This window comes from Ctenopharyngodon idella, chromosome 10 (assembly GCF_019924925.1).
Source record: "Ctenopharyngodon idella isolate HZGC_01 chromosome 10, HZGC01, whole genome shotgun sequence".
In the NCBI taxonomy this organism is placed as follows: Eukaryota; Metazoa; Chordata; class Actinopteri; order Cypriniformes; family Xenocyprididae; genus Ctenopharyngodon; species Ctenopharyngodon idella.
Window position 1 is genome coordinate 38051949 of NC_067229.1, and position 14504 is coordinate 38066452.

At 35.4% G+C, this 14504-nt stretch overlaps 1 protein-coding gene across 18 annotated transcripts in view; it reads left to right on the top strand.

The window, feature by feature from the left end:
• dlg2 (discs, large homolog 2 (Drosophila)) overlaps positions 1–14504 on the top strand; it is a 246565-nt gene that overhangs the window by 10938 nt on the left and 221123 nt on the right. For all 18 annotated transcript variants that reach the window (XM_051909206.1, XM_051909209.1, XM_051909208.1 and 15 more), the window contains exon 3: positions 11999–12156. In XM_051909206.1, coding sequence (XP_051765166.1) covers positions 11999–12156 — 158 coding nt within the window. The remainder of the gene's footprint in view (positions 1–11998; positions 12157–14504) is intronic.

The window sequence follows — 14504 nt, forward strand, 5'->3', positions numbered from 1 at the left end:
TAGAAACTGCTGAGCCCACCTCAGTTCTCTGCATGCTTATGGCAGCGGGGCTCCAATCCACTTAATTTAAAGAGAATAATGTTGCCACCTTGTGGAACTTTGTGGGAATATTGTTTGAAATCAAGCTGTTTGATTCAGATGTGTTTTCACAGAATAAATGATTCATCAGGCCCCCATAACTGGTCATAAATATTATGATTTGAGATATTTTAAATCAGTTAGTAATTTATTAGTTATAATTATTATTAATAATAATGTTTTGTTGACTCATTTTGGTAGTATTTACAGACATTTTTAAACAAGAATATCGGGACTATTTTTGTTTATTGTAAATTGTCAGAAATCCGGCATATTGTTTTTACCTTATGCATGATTGTTCTTTTAAAAACAGTATCTCAAATAAGAATAAGTATGATAAAATATGACAGCAAAAGATTAAAATGCACACACTAGCTTGTCACTAAGCTATTTGAAATAAACAACAACAAAATATATAGTATTTAGTGTCTTTTCTAGTGCTTTAAATGGCAATTCACTAGTCAAATTATATTTATATAGATATAAATACAGGTATTTATAGTAAATAATTGCCATTATATTTTGTGCTTTATTTTTTATTCAATTTATGAAGTGAATTGAAATTTCATGTAATGTACAGTAATGGTTGGTTCGCTGTGTTGTGAAAAAAGTGACAGGTGTTTTCAATCTGTTGTCGTAACTCTGCGTTTCCAGCAGAGGGAGCTCTTTAGTTCTGTCTGCTCAGAGAATATAGGGCTTGACAGAACTAATGAGTCATATATTTATATTTGAGTAGATTTCATGCCATCTGAAAATTTTACTCTGTCATTTTTGTTAAACATTAATTAATGTAGTTTTCAGTATCAAGCTCATTGTGTCTATTATGAATCCCCTTCTCTATGATGTTTAAATGAAGAAACTTTCAAACACAATGCTTTCTGATGTCAATGGGTGGGTGTATTTAAACGAATACTGAATGAATTGGTCAAGTGTATTTCTACTAAAACATTTCTCTTGACTTTGAAATGGCCCTTTTTTTAACTAGTGTTGGGTTAGGATGTAATTATGTAAGGACAGGAAGTGTAAGGCAGCTCTGTAAGTCAAATGTACACCTGTCGTAGTCTTTTGAGATAAGTATCATAAGAGATGTGCAGTCTCTGCCTGTGTCCATGGTAACGCAGGCCTTCAGCAGAAAGGGTTCCAGTGTCACAGTGAGCAGTCTGCAGTTTCTCAAACAGAAAAAAACTTATTTCCAGAAGACGAATGAGTAAAGGTAGTGATGTAATTCAGCATAAATTCAGCTAAATTTAGCAGAGCACCAGGCAGTGCTGCAGCAAATGAGACCAGTTAAGAATATCCATAAATTCTTTTGGCGGTATATCATATCTGATGGTGTTCCATCAGCTGTTATGAAGCTTTTGTTATGCTCCACTTCCAGATGTAGTTTTTTAGGATTTTCACAGTGAGGGAGGGTGAAACCTTTACCACATCTTAGATTTATCAGTAAGTACATTAAAAGATTTGCATCCACTTTGCATAATTGTATAATTTGAGTTCTTTCTCACAACCAAACATGTTTTGCACATGCTAATAACATAAAACTAGAGGCTTTAGCAGTTATGAGCAACCCTCTATGAACAGACTGAAGTAAATGTAAAAAAAAAAAAATCTACATAAATATAATATAAATATAAATTTGAAACACTATTAAAGTCAAGTAAACAGTCTGTAATAAAATAAGAACAAATAATCAATCTACAAGCAGTAGCACAAATAAATATAATAAAGCAAATGAAATAAACAGTTCTTTTCAGGTTTTTTTCAGGTAGATCTAACAGTAGTTAGATACAGATTAGACACAGATTAGACAGATTATGTACAGAAATTGAATAAAGTACACTACCAGTCAAAAGTTTGGAAACATTACTATTTTTAATGTTTTTGAACAAAGTCTCTTATGCTCATTAAGGCTGCATTTATTTCATAATAAATACAGAAAAAACAATAATATTGTGAAATATTATTACAATTTAAAATTATGGTTTTCTATTTTAATATACTTTAAAATATAATTTATTTCTGTGATGCAAAGCTGAATTGTCAGCATCATTACTCCAGTCTTCAGTGTCACATGATCCTTCAGAAATCATTATAATATGCTGATTTTTTAACAATGTTGGAAACAGTTGTGCTGCTTAATATTATTTTATAACCTGTGATACTTTTTCAGGATTCTTTGATGAATAAAAAGTAAAAAAAAAATATCAGCATTTATTTAAAATAGAAATCTTTTGTAACAATATACACTACCATTCAAAAGTTTGGGGTCAGTAATTGTTTTTCTTTCTTTTTTTTTTTTTGAAAGAAATTAATACTTTTATTCAGCACGGATGTGTTAAAATTGATAAAAAGTGACAGTAAAGATTTATATTGTTATAAAAGATTTATATTTTGAATAAATGCTGTTCTTTTCAAACTTATTCATCAATGAATCCTGAAAAAAGTATCACAGGTTCCAAAACAATATTAAGCAACACAACTGTTTTCAACATTGATAATAACTGAGTATCAAATCAGCATATTAGAATAATTGCTGAAGGATCATGTGACACTGAAGACTGGAGTAATGATGCTTAAAATTCAGCTTTGCATCACAGAAATAAATTATATTTTAAATATATTAAAATAGAAAACCATAATTTTAAATTGTAATAATATTTTACAATATTATTGTTTTTTCTGTATTTATTATGAAATAAATGCAGCCTTAATGAGCATAAGAGACTTCGTTCAAAAACATTAAAAATAGTAATGTTTCCAAACTTTTGACTGGTGTGTAATCAAATGTAAAAATAACACTGCATAGTCTTCACTGTATAAATTAAATATATACATGAATCCTTATTAAAGTTACAAAAGTTATTCAGTCGAGCATTGAGAGATTTTTTTTTTTTTTGTTGTTGTTGTTTTGTTTTGCTGTGAGTCTGTTGTTTGATTAACATTAAAAACAGACAGTGGCAGGAATATTAGGCTGCTGTCACTTTAAGATATAATTCACGGATACAGTATACTGATACTGTACATATGCTTTTTATTTCTCAACTGTTTACATTCACTTAACACATAACCGACTATGTTTACTAGGATACTCGCCAAGACAGGCATTTTGACAAAATTTTGTGTGAAATTGTCCGTTCAAGCACAAGAAGATGTGAAAGAGAGCTCAATTCAGTATTTATGTGCTGTCAATAATAAATACTGGGTGCGTGCTTCAGATGCATATTTTGCACACAAAACTTCTCACACAACGCCCGCGAGTCATCTTTTGCGTCTTGAATATTTAAATTGGCAAGGCTTAAAAACTACAATTTACTAGCAATTTTCTATTTTAAAGGGATAGTTCACCCAAAAATTATCCCATGATTTACTCACCCTCAAGCCCTCCTAGGTGGTCTTCTTTCAGACGAACACAATCGGAGATGTATTTAAAAATATCTTGGCTCCTCCAAGCTATATAATGGTAGTGAACGGGGGCGTGTTTTGAAGCCTGAAAAAAAAAAAAAAATGCATCCATCGATCATAAAAAAATGATCCATACAGCTCCAGGGGGTTAATAAAGGCCTTCTGAAACGAAGCGATGGGTTTTTGTAAGTCAAATATCCATATTTAAAACTTTGTAATGTAAAATAACTAGCTACCGGCAGATGGCCATACACATCGATTTGTGGCGGAAAAGTAACCCCTGACCTGACACATGATATAACGCGGAAGCACAGAGGATAGAGCAAAACAAAACATCAGTCACAAATTGGAAGTCTAAAAGGGGAAATTTTAGGAGAAATGTCAGAGGATTTTGATATAAGAGAATAGGAGCTTGAGTTTGTTGCCCAGCCATATTTGTTTAAACTGCCAGAGGCATCTAAGCTTACGATACTCCTACATCCTGCATCATACATCGCTTCAGGGGTTACTCATTTGTCGCAAGTCAACTTGCGCTGTGTGTGTACGGTCATCTGGCGGAAGCTAGTTATTTTACTTTATAAGGTTTTAAATATGGATATTTTTCTTACAAAAACGCATCACTTCGCTAGGATGGCTTGAGGGTGAGTAAATCATGGGATAATTTTCATTTTTGGTGAACTACCCCTTCACGACATTTTTAGTCGCCTCTCATGAAATTTGGTCGCAAATCGAGTGATTTACTCGCATTGTAGAGGGTTGTATAAACCAGTAAGGCCCACACCAAGAACGTTAAAGGTGCAGTGTGTCAATTTTAGTGGCATCTAGCGGTGAGGTTGCGAACTGCAACCATTGGCGCTCACCCCTTTTTTTCGGAGAAGCTACGGTGGCCAACACAAGACAAAGATGTCGTCGTCTGAGACAGCAGAGAGTAGCCGGTGAAGTAATGAAGTTTCTTCTTACTTCTAACAAAGAACGGTCTCTGCTTCTTTAACGGTCTATAGCTTTAAATGCTCGAGCTCTGAAAGCAGGCTGGATTCTGATTGGCTGTCAATGTTTTATTATTTATCAGCAGGAAAAAAATAGTTCTGAAAGTGTTTCTTTAGTTGTTTCTCTGTGCCGTTATCGCTACAGTTGTGGTGTGAACTCTGCTATTCTTTTATATTTATACCAATTTTTAGAACTAAGTCTTTATCGTTATAGTTATCGTCCTTAGTGTGAACGAGCCTTAACACTGGGCAGATCTCAGCTAGTCAGATTATTTTGTCAGTTTGTTGGTTGAGCAGAGAAATGCAGAATTATCAAAGCCAACAGAGGCAGCATGCCAAGACCAAGAGGCAAGCTGTTCTTCTTGTCACATCAGTATTTAGAGTAAAGAGTGGGAGCAATTTACTGGTGTTTTGGAACAGAAACATTTTCAGTTTTCTAAACGTGAGATGCTAATGATAAATATGAGCCATCTGATTTGTAGCAATCTTGAAATTTCATCTTCAGCTCACTAAACCATTGCTAGGGGAATCATCTTCATTTTCCATAACACTATTAAATCTTTTCATTTCTTTAGTCATTAGTGGCACTGTACCTAAACTTAAAGGGGGTTAGTTCACCCCAAAATGAAAATTCTGTCATTAATTACTCACCCTCATGTAGTTTCAAATCCGTAAGACTTTCGTTCATCTTTGGAACGCAAATGAAGATATTTTTAATGAAATCGGAGAGCTTTCTGTCCCTCCATAGGCAGCTACACAATTGAAACTTTGACGCTTCAAAGAGTTCATAAAGAGATCGTAAAACTAATCACTATGAATTGAGTGGTTAAGTCCAAAAAGAGACTCGATCACTTTATATGATGAACAGATTTAATTTAGGCTTTTACTCACATATAAACATTGATCAGCGAACATAAACGGAAGCTCTACCGAACCTGAATGAGAACAAACCTCTTGCGGAAGCTCAAACATGATGCGTAACACACGAGAACGAACCTTTTTTTGGTTTTTCGCACGCGTCAAGCAAACATGCTTGAGCTTCCGTTTATCACAACTGGTGTGTGAGTTGATCAATGTTTATATGTGAATAAAAGCCTAAATTAAGTCTGTTCATCGTGCAACCGCATCATTTCAGAAAATTTAGACTAAACCACTCAATTTATATAGATTAGTTTTACAATCTCTTTATGAACTTTTTGAGGCTTCAAAGTTGCATTTGCGTAACTGTTTATGAAGGGACAGAAAGCTCTCAGATTTCATCAAAAAGATCTTCATTTGCGTTCTGAAGATGAACAGAAGTTTTGCGGGTTTGGAACGAGGGTGAGTAATTAATGACAGAATTTTCACTTTTGGGTGAACTAACCCTTTAAAGGAATAGCTCACCCAAACATTATAATTAGATCTCCATCCACTTTTGTTGTATAGGAAAAAGCAGCATGGACATTATGCTAAACATCATCTTTACCCCGTTCTTTTCGATTAATTATCCCTTTTGATATGGATACATTTTTGGATATACATTTTTGTAATTATGAATTCATCAAAATCGCCACCCAGAATACTCATGTTTTACAACAGCTCTATATTTGTCAGTTGTAATACATTTCAATGCAAAGGCCATTTTCAGAAAGGAAGGTGATTTTATGAATCAGAATCACAGAGGCGGGAGTCTGCGTCAGGAGATAAGGAGGTGTGTTATGTGTTATGCAGTGGTGGGTAGCATAAGGAGCTGGAATAATCGCTCCCTGGAGAGGAGTGAGATTACAGCCCTGAGCCCACACCATCCATTCATTACATAAGAGTGGAACAGCTGCCGATCTGCAGTGTGTGAATGAGCATGTATGTGCGCACACTTCTCTCTGTGTTTCTGTGGGTTGGTCTGTGTTGGAAAGAAGGGGAGTTCATGCATAGACCGATGTGATTACGAATATGAATCTTTCTGGTTCTTCTTTCTGGTTGCCTTGGAAACCAAGCAGATGAGATATTTCCATGTGGTATCAGATACCTGATAAAACTAAACCCATAGCTCTGCTGAGGATGGATGCACTCTGAACAGCTAATCAGATCCATCACATTCTGTAATTACAACCAATGTTGAATATTTTCTTTGCAATATTGAGACCATTTGTACTTTTTAAAGTCTTGTGCTTCTATGGCACTCAACATTTTTTAAATAACTTAAACAGTTTAATCCAGGTATTCCAAATCTTTTTTTTTTTTTTATTAGCCAAAAATATTTACTTGAAGTACCCCTTGAGATTTTAGGCTAATATTAACACATTCACATGTTCATCACATGTTCTGATGTTGGTTATGGTAGTTATGGTAACATGAGATGCAGGTAAACATTTAAAATATTTTTTAGTAGATTTTGATTGTTACTAATTTAATGTTACTTTTGAATAATTTAATTATTAGTTTTTCTTCAACTTACAAAGTTCCTTAACAAACCATTAAGGATTTGTGAACCCATGTTTTTAGAGACCCTGGTTTAATTGAGGTTTTGAAATAAGTTTGTCTTTTGGCCCAAATTACCCTAGGCCTCGGATACAGCATGCATTTTTAAACATAACATTTTTGTATAATAAGTTGCTATATTAAATATTACCACAGAGAAAATGAAACGCTTCTTCCATTTGAACAGCATTGTATGTAGTTTGAATATGTGGATAGTCAGTTTTACTCAAAGAAATTTAAATATGTTTCAAATCCATCTGTCTTTTCAAAGTCAGCCTATCAGTTTAGAGCTTACTGGAATGAGAGAGCATTCCAGTTTTGCTTTCCAGTTACGTGTGCTATATGCACAAATGATCACTGACACAAATATGGTCTGTATGTGTGATTTCTGAGGCTGAGACTATCTGTGTTTTAGTAAATTGAGTTGTTTCCAGTCGTGTACTGTTGTCGACCATGTGTAAAATTTTTAGGTTGCAATAGGCAACAAGTAAGCACCAGGTGTGCAAACTTTTGCTCATGGAACATCTGACCTCATTCAGCATGCCAACTATGTCCACCATGGTTGAAGTTCAGGGAGGCTCTCTTAGAGACTTTGCAATCAATAAACACTTGATTAATTCATTAATTGAGCTGACTAATTGACTGCAGACTTATTTTTTTGTAGTTCTGAAATCTTCACTATTGCATAAGGTGTCCAAACTGCTCATAGTCGAGTCAAGAGTTAGATAATTCTGTCATGTTGAACAGATATTTTCAAACTGCCTTTTTTAAACTTAATTTTTCAGTCAATTTTCTTTCTTGTGCAGTCATCAGTGAAAGCGAGTTAATCATTTGTCTAGACAAGATATGAACTGAATGCCATCCACTATGAAATAATTGTTTCAAAGGAAAGCAGTGTGCTGTCAAGACTCTATCAGAACAGATTCACAATGCAGTTACCAGACGACAAACCCTTTATTTCACAGCTTTGTCCCAATAAGATTTTTAATGGCCATCTGCTAAGATACACTGCTCTATCTGCCTGAATTCCTAATGTTGATGCCTAATATCTAAAGAGTAGGGTGGCAAATTGCTGATATAACATTACCATTTCAAAAGTTTGGTATTGGCATTTAAAAAAAAAAAAAAAAATGTTTTTAATAGAAATTTCTTATGCTTCCCTAGACTGCATTTGATCACATTTACAGTAAATTTGTGAAATATTACTTAAATTTAAAATAGGCATTTTTAAAAAAAAATATGTTTAAATGTCATTCATTCCTGTAATGGCAAAGCTGAATTTTCAGCAGGGTTTACTCCAGTCTTCAGTGTCACATGATCTTTCATGTTGGTTTGGTGCTCAAGAAAAAAATCTTGTTATTATAGGGTTGGGTATATTGTTTGAATTTTAATGATTCTGATTCCGATTCTGTTCATCGATTCTGATTTTTATCACTTTCTTACTTTGATTCCAGTAAGTTAAAAAAAACAAAAAAACATTCACATTCTTAATCTTATCGAATTAAGTCCTATCGAATGCTATGAACAAAATCTAACCCTGTTTGCACCCGGTATTAAGATGTGTTTTGGTCGATTGGATCACAAGTGCATGATGCTAAATACAGGTGTAAACGGGGTCTAAAACATTTTGAGCTTTTCCACTTTCGATCACTTCCAGAGGTAGTCGAAAACGCATTTGACCGGATTGCTTTCATAGTGTAGACACTCATGTGGTTGAATGTGTTCAAACAGCCACAAAAGGCTGCCTACTCTCCACCTACTACTTATAAAGTAATGTATAAAGTAAAATATCTAGCTTCCGCCAGATCACCTTCTGTATTCAACTTACGAAGAAAGTGTAACACCTCTCGCAGTTCAAAACGCTTACACTACGTCCTACACCTTCCGTATTCAACTTACGAAAAAAAGCGACGCAATGTTTGTTTGAGATCTTTTTTAAAAGATGTTCTTGGTTTTGGAGATCTTTGTACATGCTGATTACTACAGTGATCAGAAATCAAGGGTTCTGTCCTCATGGGCTCAGCTCTGTGCCCTGAGTTCAACTGTCCTAAACACTCTCCCAGCTGCCCCGGTCCAGCCTACAGCCACACACACACACACACACACACACACACACACACACACACACACACACACACACATCCATCCACATCATCATCATCATCAGTCGCCACCTGCTCGGTTCTAATGCGTAAGTAGGAACTGTCACTGTTAGGCTCTCTGAGGTGAACAAGGGGCATGTTTGAGAACATCGAACAGCTTTAAACACCACCGAAGACAAAGCATCTGAAATGATGATCAGCTGTATTCTCTGTTTGTGTGTGAGGGTGTAAGGTCATTGTCTGAATTGTAGGGAACAGGAGGCCTGTGCAAGGATTAAGCTGGCTGCTCACATGCTGCTAGATCAGGCATCTGGCATCACACACACACACACACACACACATACACTACTTCTCGCTGTTTCAGTGATGGCATTTTGCGCAACATGTCCATGGAGAACAGAGGACTATTACCTCTCTGTAAGTTTATTAGAAATTTCTGCTGCTGCTTTTGATGTGCATGTTGTTGATGTGAGTTATTTTAACAGTTAGTTTTAGAATAGTATTCATATTTCTGTCTTTTATCAGTTGTTGAGACTTTGCATTCACTGTTTCTCAAATTGTGTCACCCACGTCTCTTTGAGAAGGCGGGATTTGCATAAATTTAGGTCTTTGATGGTCTCACTTTCAATTTGTGCTTCCACTTTAGAGGCAAAAGTGACTAAATCACATTTTAAGTAATCTTGTTGGTGTTTGCAGCTTTGCACCAACTCAAATGCTTGAATAAACGGTGTTATTGATATGTGTTGAACTTAACTCGCTCTGAAACGCTGGGCCAGGCAGGCATCTGTAGGAGGAATAACAAATGGAGTCTTTTTATTAGGTTTTATTTACATGTAAATGAATTCTCTCTCTCTTTAAGATGGAATAGACTGCAAGCTTTTGTTTGAAAGATGCTTCTTTTGTTAGGTGGAAAATGCCTGTTTTGTGCTACAGCTTTGGCAACGTTATATTGTCTTCTGAGAAGCTTTACATGCATTAACACATGCAAAGGACTCATGTGGTTCTGTTGACCAATGCCGACTCTCTGTTATGAAGTATGGTTAGCTGATTGAATGTTTTTCCCACTAAAAACTGTATTTGTCAGTGGATGGGTAAGCAAAAAATTAAATATAGTTTTATATAAATATACATTTTTTTAGTTACTAAAAGTCCTAAATTAAAACTGTTGCAATCTTGTATTTTCCTATGGTATATTTTTGGTAGGTTTTCACAATATCACAATTTTTTTTTTTCTTTGATTTTTATGTGGAATGCTTTCTATATTTCTGGTGCTGAGCACATTTTGTCCACACATTCCATATGGGCACTCCAAACACACAGATTGTTCTTTTCTTTTATCTCCTCTCTCATTCCAAGGCAGGATCTGTAGCATTTAGTACAGCATATGGTGGCTGGATTCATGGCAGAGCTGCTGACTTTTACCCATCATGCATTGTGGCTTAATGTAACTGTCGCTTTTAAATCTGTGTTGTTCAGGCTGAAAGAGCAGAGCTCTCCAGATGGTCACTGCAAGTGCTTGCACTCTAGTTTAAATATTTGGATCTCTGAGGTCTCTGTTTAGTATCTCTTGAGGCAGGGTGGAAGAGAGTTGACCTACAGTAGTAATACAGCTCACAGCACCTCTGACCTCATTTAGTATCACTTAAAGGATTAGTTCACTTTAAAAATGAAAATTACCCCAAGATTTACTCACCCTCAAGCCATCCTAGGTATATATGACTTTCTTCTTTCTGATGAACACAATCTGAGTTATATTAATAAATATCCTGACACGTCCAAGCTTTATAATGGCAGCAAATGGGGCCAAGTTTGAAGTTCAAGAAAGTGCATCCATCCATTATAAATGTACTCCACACGGCTCTGGGGGGTTAATAAAGGTCTTCTGAAATGAAGCAATGCGTTTGTGTAAGAAAAATATCCATATTTAACAAGTTATAAAGACCGCCTTCCGTATTCAACTTACTAACATTTAATACGGAAGTTTAATTTTTTAAGCCAACGCAAACTGCTGCGAATTAAACTGGACGTAAGTAGCAGACGCTCAAAACACAATCATCTTCATTAAAGTAGTGAGACTAAATGATCCAGTGCTGATGCCACTCTTTCTTCTATTGCAGTCTTTGATGTTGAAATTTGCTGATGATAAATAAAATGCAGCTCCTATCTGTTAACTTCGTTAAATTGCATATAGCACAGGAATTGAAGATCGGAGATATATATATATATATAAGAGCTTTCAATATGAACTATATATATTTCTCTTCAAATACTTCTAAGACCAAATTAAAAACGGTCATGACATGGATTGTTTTGTTATTTATTTATATATATATATATATATATATATATAATATATATATATATATATATATATATATATATATATATATATATATATATGCATATGCGTGTGTGCGCGCGTGCGTGTGTGTATGTGTGTGCTTAGTTGTTGCACAGTCATGGAAATTATTGGAAAGCCCTACATTTTTTCTCATTGTGATTTGAGTTGGAATCTGTTTGGCTAAGCTAGCTAGAAATTTGTGTCTAATCACACTTTTTGACCCAGAAACACAAATTAATCTGTACCATGGCTGCCTCTCAAATATCCAGCTTTTTTTTCCCTGACTAAACAAGCATGTGTTCGCCTCTTTTCTCTTTCTCTCTCTCTCTCTCTCTCTCTCTCTCTCTCTCTCTCTCTCTCTCTCTCTCTCTCTCTCTCTCTCTCTCTCTCTCTCTCTCTCTCTCTCTCTCTCTCTCTCAACCTTCTTTTCTTCAAACTGTGCTGGATTCATTTAGATGCCAACAAATCAATCTAATAAATTGCCTGTGTTTAATTTGATCTGCTGCCAGCTAGAGATTATGCTGGTTTTTAATCCAAAAGCCCATTTAGGCAAAGTGTGGTGTGGAAACTACAACAGAATTCGAGTAGGTATTAAAAAGACATTTATAGTGTTTCTCTCTCTCTCTATGTAGATATTCAGGAGTTTTATGAAGTGACCCTGCTGAACTCTCAGAAGAGCTGTGAGCAGAAGCTGGTGGAGGTGAATCACATGGCTGAGCAGTGGGAACACACTGCCACCAATTCGACATTACCCACAGAGGGTCCGCAGCCAGCTTCCACACCGCCAGAGGTGAGACAAATACAGAATCATGCACAAAGACCTAGGCTAGTGGTTGTCAACTGGTTTTGTTTCCCAAACATGCAGAATAGGTCACAACTGTAGTAATATGATTTGAGCTTTTCCGTTAAAGGAATAATTTACAATTTAAAATATATTAAAAATAGAGTTATTTTAAAGTTTAATATATATTTCCTAAACAAATGTACTATCCACTACTTTGCTCATCCATGGCAAATGGACACAATAGATGCAATATATACTGAATTTGCCATGTACGAGTGAAGTAATGAGTAGCACGTTTGTTTACAGAAGCCACGCCCCATGCTACCCCAGAGAACTCTGACAGACTATTTTGACATGGGCTGGCAAAGCTAAAAATAATTTGATGGTTTATTTTGGATCTTTCTGAAGTCTATAGCTTGTTGTGTAGTCCAGTTGAAGAGAAGACAGTCCTCTTGGGGGAGGATTTATTTCTCAGCATAGTGTCAGTGGACAAAAACTCTGCAGTCTCTCGTAACGCCAGCTCCAGCTCGTTGTTTTACTATGCTATTTTTGGACACATGAAGTAGCCATAAATGAAACAATTGTTTACATACAGTACAGTGAAAAATAGAGGTTTAAAAGGGTCTTAACATGAGAAATCAAATTTGCCTTGTTCTTTTGACATAAGAGGGCTTTGTACCATTAAAACATCCTGCCGTTTTTATAGTTTAAAACGTCCTCCTCATTATAAACAGCATTTATTTAATCAAGCTCCAAAAACGGCTTGTTTGGTTATTAGAGCAAGACATCGATGAATAGTTTAGCATCATTGCATGGCTGACACTTGCCTAAAGCAGATAAAAGCGTTGCGTTGCATCGTGTTAAAAAGCAGATAAAACCCATTATAATCACTGACACTGTCTACACTGGATTCAGTATACAGACTCTCTGACGTACTCCACACACTTGAGTCTGCCGACAAGAGGAGAAATGAAAGAGGTAGTGGAAGCATAAAGGAACATTCACTTTGATGCATCCTCTTTAAACAGCTCATTTGCTCATTTTTGTAGAGAGAAGAATTCCAGCGTTAGGAACAAGTGGATGGTTTATTTTTTAATGGCGTCATGGATTGCTTCAGAGGATTATATGTTTGTTCAGAGCATTTGACTGCAGATTGTTTTGTAAACAAGGCACAGTGTAATGGAGAGTTTGTTGACAAATGAAGCAGCCTAACAGCAGCTGCATCAAAAATCATAAGTTAAAATGATTTTATAATGTTTTGTCTGTAAATGATGGTTTTCCGCATTTTTTTTTTTTTTGTGCAAAAAACTTTATTAACATTATAACCTCAAGTAACATATTAAAATAAAACAATCCATGTCATGACCCCTTTAAATTTGTTCTTGGAAGTATTTGAAGAGAAATGTACGAGTTCATATTGAAAGCTCTTAATTTTTTTTGTGGATTTTAGCATCTTGACAAATCTAGTGAGACATTGATGAGAGCTCTTCTGAAACTGCAGAAGACACATATATAAGATTCTGGGAATTAAAATTCTGCTTTCTATTTAATCTTGATTCTGCTCTTGGAGAAAATATAGACTTTAAAGAAATCTCATTTGTGATTTTTCATTTTTAAATTTTCTCTTAAAATGGCTACAAAAGCACCTTTTCTATGTGTTTAAGGCCTTGTCTGTCATGTGTCGTGATGACGTTGAGTGGAAAGACTTGTGACAGTATAATTAAAGGCAATAAATGAAGTTGTAGATATCTGAAGAATACAAATGGCTCCAGAGCTGTATGCGGCCTTTGTCTTCTCAGACGCTGGTGAATTCCACAGCACGGCTTAGGTCTGCTGACGCATCGGCACTCACAAAAGCATAAAATGTGTCAATCAAACGGCTACTGATAAAATGGTACAAGTGTACTAGAGACTTGTGTGATTAATGACTCCAATTTTCTGAGTAAGTGAGATTATACTGGACTGAAAAGGGCCTGAGATGAGATTCGTGTTGCTCAGGGGATTTCATTTAAAAATGCATAGCAGAAAGATTAAAGCTTGTTGTATTTTCAACTGCATAGATAAATGCAAAAAATCTCAGTTTTTAAATACGCATATAAGGTTTCCATGTATTGATGGGTGTTTTTATTTATTGTGTAGTATTTTATCAGATTGATATATGTGTGTATTATTGCACCAGTGCAGGTGCAGTCATCAGTGTAAATTCAAACTGCATTTTTTTTGCATTCAGCCACTAGGGGGAAGCTGTCTCTGTGTGAGCTGTGTGTCTTGATCCCAGTGTCTCATGGTCTTATAGGACAGAAGAACATCATAACGATGTCAGCATCTTTAAATCTGTAGATATCTTCACTGAG